The sequence below is a fragment of the Cygnus atratus genome, chromosome 1 (assembly GCF_013377495.2).
Source record: "Cygnus atratus isolate AKBS03 ecotype Queensland, Australia chromosome 1, CAtr_DNAZoo_HiC_assembly, whole genome shotgun sequence".
In the NCBI taxonomy this organism is placed as follows: Eukaryota; Metazoa; Chordata; class Aves; order Anseriformes; family Anatidae; genus Cygnus; species Cygnus atratus.
In genome coordinates this window covers 151,407,498-151,422,855 of record NC_066362.1, presented here as the reverse complement: position 1 = coordinate 151,422,855, position 15,358 = coordinate 151,407,498, and the positions used below count along the sequence as shown (strand labels likewise).

General features: G+C 36.6%; 1 protein-coding gene across 2 annotated transcripts in view; it reads left to right on the top strand.

The window, feature by feature from the left end:
* Window positions 1-15,358, top strand: part of ITGBL1 (integrin subunit beta like 1) — a 145,903-nt gene that overhangs the window by 50,398 nt on the left and 80,147 nt on the right. For both annotated transcript variants that reach the window (XM_035557120.1, XM_035557119.1), the window contains 2 exons: window positions 9,395-9,541; window positions 14,672-14,794. In XM_035557120.1, the coding sequence (XP_035413013.1) occupies window positions 9,395-9,541; window positions 14,672-14,794 (270 nt within the window). The remainder of the gene's footprint in view (window positions 1-9,394; window positions 9,542-14,671; window positions 14,795-15,358) is intronic.

Here is a 15,358-nt window from a genome sequence, read left to right as displayed (position 1 = left end):
ACATAGAAACAGCTTTATTTATACTAATTACATTTGCAAAGTAATAAAATACATAGTGCTTTACATATATAAATGTGCAGTTTACGTACTCTTCAAGTAAAGGACTGTGAAAGATAATTTGGACTCAGAACACTGTCCAGCACATAAAAGGGCTAAAACCATACATCAAACTTGCAATGTGTTGCAACAGGAAACAAAATAAAATTGGAATAGTAACCTTTAGGAAATGTGGAAATGTCTTGCACATTAGTTTTCTGAAATGATGGCCAAGAAAGATTTCAGAATTTGCCATGAAATGAACTTGGGAAAAAAACAAAAAACCAAACAAACAAACAAACAAAAACCGAAAAACAAAAAACTATTCAGGTACTCTGTAACTTCTTGACCATAAAAAAAAAAAAAAAGAATTTTATTTTGTAGTTTTGCAAACAATCTAACAAAACTGCATAGAAGACTATGTTTAAATCAAGAGCTGGGATGAAAATGTTTTATTCACTTCAGTTGTGTTTCTTATTCCTGTTATTCTCCCTTTCCCCCCCAGCTATAACATTTTCAAAACCTTGTGGTTTACTTTTAAATATATATATATATATATATGTTTTATTGACTTTTATTGCAATTAAAACATTTTACTTGTAGTCTATAACTTGTTGAAAGTGTTCACAGTAAACAGTGAACTTGTTTACTGTGTCCAGTTCTGGGCTCTGGGTGTAAAAGAGGGAGTGCTACAAGGGAGAGTCCAGTGAATGGTTACTAAGGTAATTAAGACTGGGACATCTCTTGTTTAAGGAAAGGCTGAGAGAACTGGGAGTGCTTAGCATGGAGAAGATGATGTTCAGGGGCATTTTATCCATGTCTATAAATACCCGAATGGGGACTGCAAAGAGAATAAAGTCAGGCTCTTCTTGGTGGTGGGCACAAACTGGAACACAGAAGGGTTTGTCTGAACATCAGGAAACACTTGGCTGTGAGTGTAACTGAGCACTGGCACAGGCTGCCCAGGGAGATTGTCCCAGGGAGAGACTCCCTCTTTGGAGATACTCTGGGCAAGTGGATATAGGTAGCCCTACCTGAGCAGAGGAGTTGGACCAGATGACCTCCAGAGGTCTCTTTCAAACCGCAACCATTCTGTGATTCTGTGATTCTCTAGTCATGACATACACCAATGGATATATAACTCACATCATATATCAATGGGTATTACAAACAACTGCAAAATGTAAAGTGCCAAGATTCCAATTATATCTAGGTGGCTACATTCAGTGAAATGGCTGTAAAATGAAATTCACTTGCCTTCCCAACAACTAAACTCTTTAAATGTTATATGATCACGGAGCCAGAGACTATTAACTAAAGCATGTTTGTGCTTTATCAGATGGATAATTTAGTGTTGGCTAAATAGAACTTTAGGTCGTAAAATCTAAAATAACTCTTCTAGCTACAATGGAGGAAAGCAGACAAGTCTGGACACCCACAATAGCCTCTCCTGATTTTCAAGTGTGATGAACTAAACATCCCCATTAAGCACTGTAGGCTCAGATCCTCCATATTCTTCTATTTTAATATATATTTGCTGAAAACTTGGCTTCTGATGCCATGTGTTAGGTTTAAGCAGAAGAAGGTAGATGGAAGTGTAAAAAGGGCTGAGCAACCACATTACCTGACACACAGAGTAGTATGCAGAGAGATTTTAAGAGTGCGGGAGACAATCTCACCTATAGCTGTCTCTTGCTGTGACTGATTTTCAGTACTTAATAGAACAGTGAGACAGAAAAAAACATTAAAAAAAATAAATCATGTAATGCACCGAGTAAAAATCCTTCCTTGGTGTCTTTCAGAAATTGTTGTTCTGAGCTTCTGAAATATAGGATTAGGCAGTATATAGTAAAAAAAAAAACACGACCAGCATGTTTAAATAGAGGCTTCCATAGGCTTTACTATTAATTCTAATCCTGGCAATTGAATTGCAATAGACAGTAAAATGGGTTTACAATTTCAAGACTAAATTAAATCATGAATAATGAACTCTTTTGACAAAGGAAAATAACTTTAGTCTCAGCAGTGAAGAGTATTCTCTCTCTTTTTTTTTCTTTTCTTTTTTTTTTCTTTTTTTTTTTTCCATTTTTTGGCCATAATTTAGAGAAATTAAGTAAAAGTTCTAATTCTGTAAACAAAGGCTAATACCTTTACCTTCTAGAAGGAGTTATCTGCCAGCACTGTATAACTCATTTTCATGTCTAAAATATCCTCCAGAGGGCAACTTTTTGATTTTTTTTTAATCCCAGTTTAATTTCCTAGTTTAATTCAATTTCTAAGGATGCTGATTTTAAAGTATAGTTCAATCTGATCCAAAGTTTCTCATTTCTAGTACTGTAATAAATAACACTTTTTATCTAATGAAAACTCAGTACTTAAAGATCATGTATGATGTGGATGTGAACATTAGGCACTTAAAATATTCTTCTGCGAGTAAGACTAACACTTTTCATCTCCTAGTGTATCAATACTACTTTAAAAACAACTTCTTTGTACAATTTGTATTGGGATTTGATTGGAAGTTTTAAAAACTGCTGCATTCACATTGGCTTGAATGATAGAGACCACAGCAAAATATTAACTCCTTTTTGAACAAAGAGATTATTGGTATTAATGATATTGCAGACTATGTATAATAGAAATATCTTTTTATAACTATTTGATTTGTAACTTCAAAACTAAACAATGTTAGTGGTCATGCCCTCACATCCACCTCTGGCATATTTTTTATATTGTAATATGTGCTCTGATTGATTTTGTCCTTTTAGTACACTATTAAAAGTTTACTTCTACTAGATTTAACACAATTCGTGACATTTTTATTGTTAAAGCGCATCTAGTAGTAACTAAATTGAAATTGTTTGTCATCACTTTTTCTTTTACCTCTGAAAATCCATTTCAGATGGACTTCAAAGGGGTGGAGCAGAATGCAATCACTAAGCAGAGCTGAGAGGCACACTGTGTTACAGATCCAGCGTGCTCTTGTCACAGTGACTCAGTCACTCTCTCAAGCTACTGTTCATATCTGTTATTCTAGGCTACTTCAAGTTCTGGACACTCTAAATAAACAGAGAAAATGGCTTAACATAAGAACTTCTATGTTCAAAGTTTCTTGCATTTTTAACAGCCTTTTGGGAATACTTAACTAAAGGTTTGGTTTCTTTTCCTCCCTAAAGCCCTCTGGGCTTACTGTGTTCATTTGAAAATCTTTGGTGCAGTTCTTATCAGAACTGTGATTTGATGATAAAAGGGCTTCAGTGGCAAAACTGGCTTGAAAAGTTCCACTATCATCAGGCACTTTCATCTACTTTTTGGAGAGGTTTTTTTTTTTTTCCTAAATGCAAATCAGTTCCCTCAACCAAACTATAGTTTAGCCTCATAAGCAATTGTGTCAGCACAGGGAGAGAAACAAGTCACTGCGAGGGGAAGGAGGAGCCAGTATTTTTGTGAAAACCCCTGCATGGCTGAAACTAATTTCAGTATGGCCAGAATCCCTAGGGTGCAAAAGTCTGGAAGGCAGCTGGAGTTTATTGGAAGTAGCACAACAGAAAGAACCGACACCCTAGGCAAAAAGAAAGATTCATTTGAAGTGTATTGGCATAGGAGAAAAAAAGTAATGATACCTGATTTATTTATTTATTTATTTTAAATTGTAAAAATTCTGAAAAAAGGGACTCAGAGATATGCATCTGCTGAATGCAAGGCATAGTTATGGAGATTCTCAAATGCAGTTCAACAGAATATGCCATATCAGTATTCTTATCCTAGCATAATCTGAAATATTTTCACTAAGTTTACATTGGTGTAAAACAGCAGAATCTGCTTCACTAAGTACAAAAAAGAAAGTAATGCAATTGAAGAAAGTATTAAAACCATCTTCACTGTACTGGTCTAGGTTGAAATCAGAGAACAATATTTTATTTTTTTACTTTCCCAAAGTTTTCAAGTCTTACAACTCAATCATCCTTCCTATCTATCATCCAAATTTAAAGAGGGAATCCATAACAAGTTCTTCATATTTCTTCACCTACTTAATGAAGTGTTTTTTAGATTTGAAAAGCGTTTCATGATTCACTCAGTGGTTGCTAAAAATGAATAATAATGAGCCCAATTCAATTTTCATGCCAGCTGCTGATTTCCTTCTGATGGCTGACTTTATGCTGTAGAAAGAAATCCTTATGCTAAATCTTACCTGCCTGTAGGAAATTGATTCCATTACAATGTAAAACTGAGAACTGCCCAGAACTGTGTTCTTACATAGAGTAATTGCACTTTAGTTATTAAAAATAAGTGAAAATGAGGACATCTGAGAGTATTTTAATGTCTGGTCAGACAGCCTGGTTCTTTGTACTCCAATAAGAAGCTTCTCTTGTAACAAGAGTTACTAATCTATAATAATACTGCACAACCACATAAATAAGTATTCTACCAAAGGCAGTATCTCCAACAGAGTTGCTTATTGAACCAAGGACTTATTTAATAACTTGGTCCTTGCAGTTTAACAAGTACATGATTATAGTTTTACAGTTACCCATAGACAGAGTGTGCTCTTTTCATCTTACAGAGAAAAGGGTGATTGTAGGTGCAAAAGCATGGCAGATAAAAAAACAAGTTATTTGTTTTGAAAGTATTTATTCCCCATTAGAAAGTTTTACCAACCGGATGTAGCAGATCTTTTAGTCACAGTGAACATTAGGAGGAAATCAAAATATCTAAACTAAAATGGCACAAAGGTGGAGAGAATCTTTTCCAGAGGGAGGCACAGAAATAGCACTAGTACTGCAGAATGCTATAATTTCTGCAGGAGCACAGAAACGGAAGTAATGTTCCAAATCAGTTTCTGGTTTACCCAGTGATTGTATAAGATAATTGTTTTCATCAGCTGATTGAGATCAACCTTTATGTAAGCTGGTAGACATCTCCTTCTCTCTTATCCAAAGTATGTCAGAACATTTAAAACCTGACATAGATTATTGTATGGATGAGTGAAGCAAAACCAAAACCAAAACAAGCAAAACCCCCAAACCACCAATGTTTATTTGCACACATACATGTCATGTGTTGCACCAGACTCCAAAGTCACGACACGTATCTTTGTGTATCCTATTCAATCATTGTATGCTTACCAGTAGTTTAGTGAAGAAAGACATCCACCCTCAGAGGGCTTTCCATCCCACACAAGATCTGAGTCACCCTGCAGAAGTGCCTGTCTCTCATGATGGATTATAGATGGATCCTAGTGAAATCAGGCTTCCAAATAGGTGCCTTGAAGAGACAGAGTTCAGTTCTGGTTTCAGAGCTGTGACAGAGATTTCACCTTTACATCTTACTTTTTTACTAAGTACTTAAGAGTTTTATGTCATTGGCAAATGTTGCTAGCCTACTCTGAATTCTTGTTTCAATATCATGAAAACATATTTTTAGTTCCAAAACATCCTTTAAAACATCACTGATAATCTTCTCCTATTCTTGTAACAAGAATCCTAACTTCTTCTGTCCCTTAAACCAAGGTGTGATTCTTTTGCATTTCTGTTGTACATTACTCAGAATAATTTATATTTTTTTCCTAAGTGGTATTGTATTCAATGCATATGTTCAGATCATCTAGATTTCCTGTGTTTATTTTCTTGAAATATCAGTAATCTTATAAAGAGAGACGCCAGGTTAATTTGACATAATGATAGTCTATTTTGGGATAAAGCTGTTATTCATTATATTCGATTTTTCAATACCTCAATGTCTTTGCAAAGCTTCATAGTTTGTTTCAAATCCTTGAAAAGGACCTCATGAGGTCAGAGCCACTTGTTTTTTAGTGGCCTAGGTCATGTACATTCCTTTTTCTTAAAATATATATATATTTATTTTATTTTTCAGACATTTGATTGCCAGCCTGATAGATTCATTAAAAGTCTTTGTTCTTAGACTGGCCTTTCATGTGCAAGTATTGCAAGTACTCTGGAGCAGAGATATGGGGTCTTGCCCTCCTGGTCTAGACACTTCCTTAAAAACAATTTTATGTCTTAGTTTTGTTCTCATCTTCGATGAGTAATTTTCATTTCCACAGTCTGTATCATTAGCCACACTGCATTTGCTAATGTAGTCAACATCCCCATATTAATTTTGTTTTGGACTGTCTGTAAATTATCTGTAATCTTAACTGCTCTTTGCTGCTTGGTGAAGTCACTCTTTTTTTTTCTGTTTTCTTTTTATTTGAATGATGAAAGTACACTTTAGTACTTGCAATTTTGCAAGATCTGACCCTGCCTAACATTTTCCGTTCTCACTTTCTCCATATATTTTCTGACATCAGACAGTTTTCCTTGCATATTAGTTTCATTTTCTACCCTATGAGCTCTCTGTATGCTCCAGATAGACTCTCCGAGGTGATTGCTCATCTAGTTAGAAATTGAGTCCTTTATTATGAAAGGTTTTTCCACATGTTTGAAGCTGAAATTTTTACAGCCCACAGTCACAGATTTTTTCTTAAAGTAATTCTAGAACTTCCTGTAGTCTTCACTATTTCTTTTTTTTTTTTTTTAATGTGAATTTCTGATTTATTTATGCTAAACTTTTACTTATGTTACATTGATTCTTAAAAAATGGTACTCGTGTTGTCAGTTACCTTGAGACAAGCCTTTCTTGATCAACTATTTCATAAGGTCTTATAGCTCATTTTTCTTGTGTTGTGTGACATATCCTGATACCTAGGGCTCACACTTTATAGTAGAATTTACCTTCTGGGAAGTTACAATATCACCTCACAGCTTTCACAGGATGATTTACTCCTTATTTACTATTTCATAGCATTATTTGCTTTCTAATTAAAACAGAAATCTGTATGAGACAAAACAGATTCAACACAAACCTTTCTGAAATGAATCTGAAACCATTAGAAACCTTTTGTCTCCTTTCTAATTTTCTTACAGCCTATGGAATACTTGGCTGATAGTTCATCACATCGCTATTTTTGCCATGAGAAAAAAACGTGGTTGGTGCATGCTGATGTAGGAAATAGGCAAGAAGAGGATTACTGTGGCCACTCACTGCATGTGTACTGCATTGTCCATGTGACAGGAAAGGTGTAAGGAGTAATAAGTAGGTTTACTGCCTTCTACACTTCAGTACAGTCCTCTCACCCAATTTTTTTGAGTAAAATATTGCCATTGCTTGCCATTAAAAAAAAAACTTATCCAATGGATATAAAACTTATCCAATTGGATATAAAATATCCAATAGGATATTTTAAGGGCGCAATCAAGATGACAATCATGAATGCAATCTCACAAATTCATATTAGTTAAATTCCTTATAGTTTTCAGTAACATGCAAGAGTTAATCTTCCATTATTTCACTCAGTTTAATTTCATTAATTTATTTTTTAAAATATACTTTAGTCAAATAAAGCCAAACTCCGCTCTGTATAACTATTCTTATGGAAGTCTTATATTTATTTTCTTGAAGTGGGCTGTATAAATGTAAGTGGCTTTTTTTTTTTCCTTTATGCATCATATATTATTACTGAATATCTAACAGAGATGTTATTGCTGCTGGACCAGCAATACTAACCAGATATGGCTTCTGCTTTACCCTGTCTTTTAGGCATGGGAACAAGAAAATCAGTACTCCTTTAATTAGTTTTTTTTTCTTTCTTCAGCAGACATCAAACTGTTGAATCACAAGAGTGTCTAAAATGGAAAATCCAAAGTCACTGTGATATGTAATCCTTGAAAAGAAGTAAAATACAGGGAGATAGTTATGTCTAGTTTTTTTTTCAGCTACCTGAGGATTTATCTCCATTTTCCAGAATGGCTTATGCTACTGCCTGTCAGTGAAGCAGAGTAATCACAAAAGCAGGTTTTTATTATATATTTTATATCCTACTCGTTTCTCTTCTCCTTTACCACCAGAGAGTTATTCAGCATTTTTTAACAAGGTGGCAGTTCCTGTTTTAAAACAAGAACTAACATGATTCTCTCAGTTGTTTTTGAACTGTTTTTTTTTCCAGCTATTGATTTTTATTTGTCTTAGGACCACCTTGGAATGCAAACAAAATTTTACTGAGCAACAAAAGATACTTCTCTTTCACTTTAAAATGTTCTATTTACAATAGTTATTTAAATTTCTTATTGGCAGCAGGCTGGGCTTGTATTTTCATGTAGCTGACTCTTAACTGCTGGCAACAGATGCATTTAAAATAGACTCTGATAAGATTATATTTTTGAGATGTAGTTATTGGAAGAGAATCTTCTATTAAGTAGATATGCTTTCAAATGGTGTTTATTTTAAAATTGAATATTCTATTTTAAAGGATTTTACAAATGTATTTACATTTACAACACACTATTGTAAAGGAATGCTAAAGAATTAAGTGACAGAAAATTGCACCTAGATTTTCATGTGAAATGTGATATGTAATATGCAACATATGTAGTGTAAATTGTTACACTGTCTATGTATTGGGGTATTTTTAAAGAAAATAAACAGTTCTAGAAAATTTAATCTTTCTTTACTCTTAATTCTTCATGCTATTACATATATTACACATTTTAAGCAACGTATTATTCAGTTGTTTGAAGGACATGATCCCACTGAGCAGCTGCATTGGTTCTTTAAGACACTTCACACTTAAAAAATAATTGTAAGTAAATATAGTCCTATGAGTACTAAAACATGTGAGTTTCCCAATATTATGGAAATACTTAAAGGCAAAACTCAGTTTTGTAGCACCAGCCAAGTAGAGTCTAAGTGGGTGGGAGAGGGCTGGAGGAATCAGTAGCCAGAGGAGGCTTCAGAGAGAGGGATTTGCACCTTTCAGTACAGGGGGAAGCTGGAACTGCTGCTACATGAGGGAGTTACTGTAGCTGGCCCTCTCCATGCACTTTTTCAGGATTTATGCCATTATAGCTAATTCCTGTGTCCTCAGGCTGTAGTTTCTGGCTGTTCTTTGCATACAGCTGGCCAAAGAGGTGAATAGAATCTCTGCACTTCCAGTTGTATTGTGTTAATTAGTTAACAGTTGAGAAATATGGGAATGAGAAAGAGGTGGAAGTAATAAGAAAGCCCATTGTTCACACAAGATGTTTTAGTTCTGTGTTCCATCATAAACATTTTTTTGTAGATCTATCAAAATGACATATATTAGATTTCAAAGTCACAGTGATTTCAGATGTCTCTATATATTTAAGAACATATTTATTCATTGCTATTTATAAATGCACATGAATGATGCTAAGTGATTCTGTTAATGATATTCATTTAAATCTATAATTGATGGAATCTATTTTAAAAAATGGATCAGAAAATATAACTTTCTGAATGAGAAAAAAGGACTTGACACACTCTTTACTTACACTGCTAGGCCATGGGAAGTGTGACTGTGGGAAGTGCAAATGTGATGAAGGCTGGTATGGTGAAGCTTGTCAGTATCCAACTTCTTGCAATCTTACACGGAAGAAAAGCAATGAAATGTGTAAGAATTCCCAAGATATCATCTGTTCTGGTGCAGGTAAGACGTCTTTTGTTGGTTTTGATGGCTTAAGAAGTTCTCTCTGTGTTATCTTGTGTATCATTGTATTTTATTTTCTCACTAAGAATTTTACAGAGTGTGTTTCAAGAGACTGAGAAATAACTGTATAAATACTAAAATGCTTGATTTTCCTTTAGGCCCATTCCTGTGCACATCATGTGCAATGATTCAGAATGCTTACTTCAGTAGTCTAGTTTATCCATAGCTGTTTCAGGTTGATGAAACTGCAGTTATGTCATGAATTCTGCCTATCAAAAGGTAATGGCATTAATATAAATAATATAAATAATGGCATTAAAACAGAATGTGACTTGTGTGTATATATCAGTAGCATGCAGAGATCATATTTGCAAATACTTTTTCAGGATGTTTATATACTATACAATTTTTTGAGACACTTTTGAGCTTATAATGGGTTTACATGGCAGGGTTTTTGTAGTGGGGACTGCAGGGGTGGCCTCAGTGAGAAAAGCCTGGCAGCTGCCCCATGTCATATAAGAGCCAGCTCTGGACGGCTCCAAAGGGACCTGCTGAGGGCCAGAGCTGAGCTGAGTGATGCTGGTTGGGACTCTGGGAGAGCAGATTTAAGAAAGGGAAAAAAACGGCTGTGCAACCGTGACTGGGAGAGAAGAGTGAGAAGCAACCCTGCAGCCCCTGCAACCCTGCAGTCAGTGCAGCAGGAGGGCAGGAGGTGCTCCAAGCACACAGCAGCAGCTCCCCTGCGGCCTGTGGAGAGGCCCCTGGTGGAGCAGGCTGTCCCCCTGCAGCCCATGGGTCCCACACGGAGCAGATCTCCACGCTGCAGCCCCCCCGTGGAGGAGCCCCCGCTGGAGCAGGTGGATGTGGCCTGGAGGAGGCTGCGGCCCATGGGGAGCCCCTGCAGGAGCAGGCCCCGGGCCGGAGCTGCAGCCCGTGGAGAGGAGCCCACGCAGGAGCAGGGGTCTGGGGGGAGCTGCCGCCCACCCGTGGGGGACCCGTGCTGGAGCATTTTGCTCCTGGGGGATGGACCCCGTGGTACGGAGCCGTGTGGGAGCAGTGCTTGAAGAGCTGCTGCCTGTGGGCAGCCCCCGCAGGCTCAGTTCAGGAAGGACGGCATCCCGTGGGAGGGACCCCACGTGGAGCAGGGGCAGAGAGTGACCGTGAAGGAGTGGCGGAGACGAAGTGTTAGGGACTGATGGCAGCCCCCGTTTCCTATCACTCTGCACTGCTTGGCAGGAGGAAGTTGAAGAATCTGGAGTGAAGCGAAGCCTGGGAAGAAGTGGGGGATGGGAAGAATGTGTTTTTATTTATTTCTCACTACCGTACTCTGTTATTAATTGGCAATAAATTAAATTAATCTTCCATAATCCAAGTTTGTTTTGCCTGTAACACTAATTGGTGAACGATCTTCCTGTCCTTATCTCAACCCATAAGCTTTTTCATTGCATTTTCTACCCCCGTCATACTGAGGACGGGGGAGAAAGGGAAAAAGAGTAGCTGGATGGGCACCTGTTACTTAGCCAAGGTTGACCCACCACAGAGCTGTGATGATGATTATTGAAAAAACATTGTGGAAGATCTGCTGAACCATTTTGATGGGGTACTTCATCTTCACTTTTCTGATATTGTGGCTCTCTTTGCTGTCATTCTTTTATTTTACAACTCATCCTAACTTAAATACAAAGTCCTTTCCATGTAAAAATCAGAGGATAAAGAGACAGCCTTTTAGAAGACTCTACTGCATCGTAGTAAATTTTTGAAAGGCATTTGCTGCCTACTAATCAAGGTTTGAGACCAGAAACTGCCTTCTGTTTTTTCCGGACTATTGCAACAATCTCCCAGTGAGAGAATTTTTTAAGAACCCCACTTCTGCTAACTATTGTTGGCCTTTAATTTCTGACTGGGTCCATACATTTGCATACAACTAAATTTCTCACAGGATGGTTGCTGGTGTGCCTGGCATGAGAAAGAATATGGGACTCAGTACAGAGAAGCTAGGCTCTCACAATAAGAGGTGAGAGAAATTTAACTTAAAATTCTAGGCATCCAGCATACTGAGTAAATGATGCTTGTTATTTATGACAGTGATGTAGATTATATGAAACTCACGATTGTTTGGCTAAGATATAAGAAAAAACTAAATGTGAAACTGACTCAGAAATATGCATGGTAAGTTGTGATCAAAGTACTTAAGCAAGAATGATAAGACATTTTCTTCTCTTTCTTTCCTTGGCTAAAGTAGCCGCAGTCTGTTTATTGCTCAGTCTTCACAAGAAAAACAATGCAGATGAGCAATGAAAAGTGGCTAAAAGGGGAGCGTCTGTGAATTCAAGAGAAAAATAAGAGGTTTTGGTTCTGCTGGTATTAAACAGGACAAGAATACCAATGAGACTGGCTAGGGAGCTTGGGGTGACTTAGAGGGGCTGTAGCCATACATATTTATTTTTTGTCTTCATGGGATTGCCTTCCAATCTCCTGCTAACTTTTCCTTTGGTGTCTGAGCTCTGTTTTTTAATTGCTGTTGAAAGATGGGAAGGGATGACATGAGTTGTTGCAAGAACAATCCTTCACTATCACACAGCTCACCATTTATTGCAATTCCTGGCATGAACCAGTCAATATCAATCTTAAATTTAACTTTTCTGATCCAACTATTCCTAATCATTTGTCAGACTGAGTGGGGCATCCTACCTAAATGTAGATCGATTCCCTTTCTAGTCAATATGGAGAAATGGATGCTTTAAGACTGTCTGACCTCCTTAGATGCCCAACTTATGAATCATTTGATCTTTATCTCCTTTCATGTTTGTGAATTATCTCTTAACAAGACAGTTTTATCAAAGTTGTTATTTGTTTTTATTTCCAAGTAACTGCAGCAAATAATTCTCGTTCTGGAGTTTGCTTATGTTATCAGTTATATTATTATTTTATTACTTCAGCTCTTGCACACATTTATAAAGTTGGCTTTTTTAGATTAGCCATGTACATCATGGAGCCTGATTATTCTTCTCTTTGGATGAATATTATGTTTAGTAAAACCTGTACTATAATTACTCATAATGCTGAGAAGTGAAATGATTTCTGCAAACTAGTTGCGTAATGTCAGCATAAAACTTCTCTTTTGGAGGACTTATTTTGTGTTAATAACCATGTTTGCCAGAATATGTTTGTACCTAACAGGAGGTATATGACTTGTGAAATAAGTTTCTAAATGTTTTTGTTTCTCATAAAAAAGTCACTGTCATAGTGATGCCAGCGACTCCTGAAACAGCTTCTACAGGCCCATTGACTACAGGGCCCCATTTAAACATGCTACTGCACAGAGTTTTGTTCTTGCAATTTAATACAGGTTTTAGTTGGAGAAAAGGGGTTTCTCGTACAGTCATGATGGTAATACCTTTGTTTCTGATGTTATTTGACAGTACTTTGGGTTTTTGACTGTGTAACTCTTTAGTATATACATATATATATATATATATTATGACTGTTCTATGTTATCATGCATCATGTTCCAAAGCAGAAGATACTGAAAAGGTGGACAAGAAGGCAGTTTTTTGCTTTGTCCTGGCTCTCTGAGGGAAAAGGAGGGGATGGTTCCTTTCCTGGGAGCAACAAAATTCTTTTGTTTGTGAGGGTGAGTAATAGAGAGACAGCCACTGAGGTGCGGTGGGCAACCAGACAGAATCACAGAATCACAGAATGGATGGGGTTGGAAGGGACCTCTGAAGATCATCTAGTCCAACCTCCCTGTTGAGCAGGATCACCTAGAGCACGTTGCACAGGATGGCATCCAAGTGGGTTTTGAATATCTCCAGACAAAAAAGACCAAGAAGTACATGTGTGACCAGGCTAGAAGCGACAGAAGTGAGATCTGTTTACAAATGCATTTCCATGCTTTGCAATACCTGAGTACTCTGTGATTTCATCACATCAGAAAGTTTTCTGTTGTGGTTTATGTTCTGAGAAGATCCAACTTTCTGATTCCAAAGCATCTGGGAGTCCTGTGCGTACTTACATCAAGGGAGAACCTCAGATAGACCAGCGTCAAACCACCTGCTGGTTTGACATGAATCAAACTCTCATACTTTTGCCTAAAACTTTTCGATTTGTAAGTTTTTTGTGCTGCTGTAGTGGCAAATCAACATTTTTTTTTCATATCTCTTAAATTTCTTGCAAGATCTACTCTCTGCTGAGACATCATCCACAAATTGAAGAAAAATGAACATTAAAAACTTAAAGTTGGATTGGGTCAAAGTTCTGAAATAACGAAATATTATTATGGAGGTACCTACAATCCTTCAAGTGAATGAAATAACTTGAACTCTGGATATCAATACCTCTGGGAAAAAAAGAAGCTATTGGCGTGCAAACTGCAAGTGGTTGGTGGAAACTGTATTAAAATGTGAATAGAGAACACTATCAAGAGTTTTAGTAAATATCATAGAGTTGGCTCTTTAATCCTGGCTTTTAATATGCACTTTGCAGTAAAATTGTTGATATGGTATAATAATACTTAGAGTTTGTTTAATACTACTATGAATGTATTTCATTACAATTAGGTTGTATGTTGCCTAATATACTGGTATGGTAATCACTTTCTAGATTGAGTCTTAAGATTTTTAAATCTTATTCCTCAGATAATAGCTATAGAAAAGGGACTGGAGACTTTAGTGCAAAGGAACTTTGTGAATTTATTCAAAAATATTTTCAGGTGCTCAGTAGCTAAGCACTTGTTCTCATGTAAGGTGGCTGTGGAGCTGGACAAAAGCAAGCTTCATTCTTGGGAAGATGACTAAGCTCAATTTTCTCCTTTTAGTGGGCAGAAGATATAATTTCCAAAGATGACTTCATGTCCTAAGTGTATGAAGTGAGACAGACATCCCTGGGATTGAATTTTACTTAGTAAAATATAATGCTTCTTTTTAAGAATGAACCACTTTAATATTGTATATATTTAGGGCTATGATTAGACCTTTTGTTGGTATGGATTGTTTCAATTTCTTTCCCTATTTGGTTAGCTCATCCTTAGATTTCAGCCTGCTCAGAAATAAAATACATGCTGTCTCTGATGGACTGATGAAACTCTTTCCATAAACTGCAGTCACTGAGTTATATCTTAAATGTTTTCAGGCACATGTCAGTGTGGCAGGTGTAAATGTGCAAACTCAGAAGGAAATGGACTGGTCTATGGTAAATTTTGTGAATGTGATGACAGAGAATGCATAGATGATGAGACGGAAGAGATTTGTACAGGTATGTGTTTTAGTGGGTACAATAAGAATGGGGAAGATGAATGCAGTCTTATAAAATAATTTTATTATGTGGACCTACAAAATGTCTTTACTGAATGCATGAATTAAAAACAAACAAACAGACAAACAAAACAAAGCAAAGAGTACTGCTTGCAAATTGTAATTGGGAGTTTCAGATGCAAAAATGAGCTAAGCAGCAGGTTAGAGAATGAAGAAATCCTGTGACATCCTACTCTTTTTGGAAAAACTGGATAGAGGATTTCACAAGATAATTCACTAGGGTACTTCATACCTTACTGTGTCTGTCTTTGGAATAAAATAAGTAATGTGAATGCTTTGTGGCACAGATGACTGTGAGAGGGAGGGACATAGAGAAAACAAAAGAAAAAAAGGAAAAGAAATTATTAAGAATTTTGGGCAAAGAAGCAAAAAAAAAAAAAGAACAAGAGTAAATGTAGGATGAGAACTCAAAAGCAATTCAGGCAATAAAAAGGAAAAGGAACAAATGAAGAAAAACTCCACCTGTGATAGAAAAGGCAAGAGAATAAGATAGAGTGAACTCTGC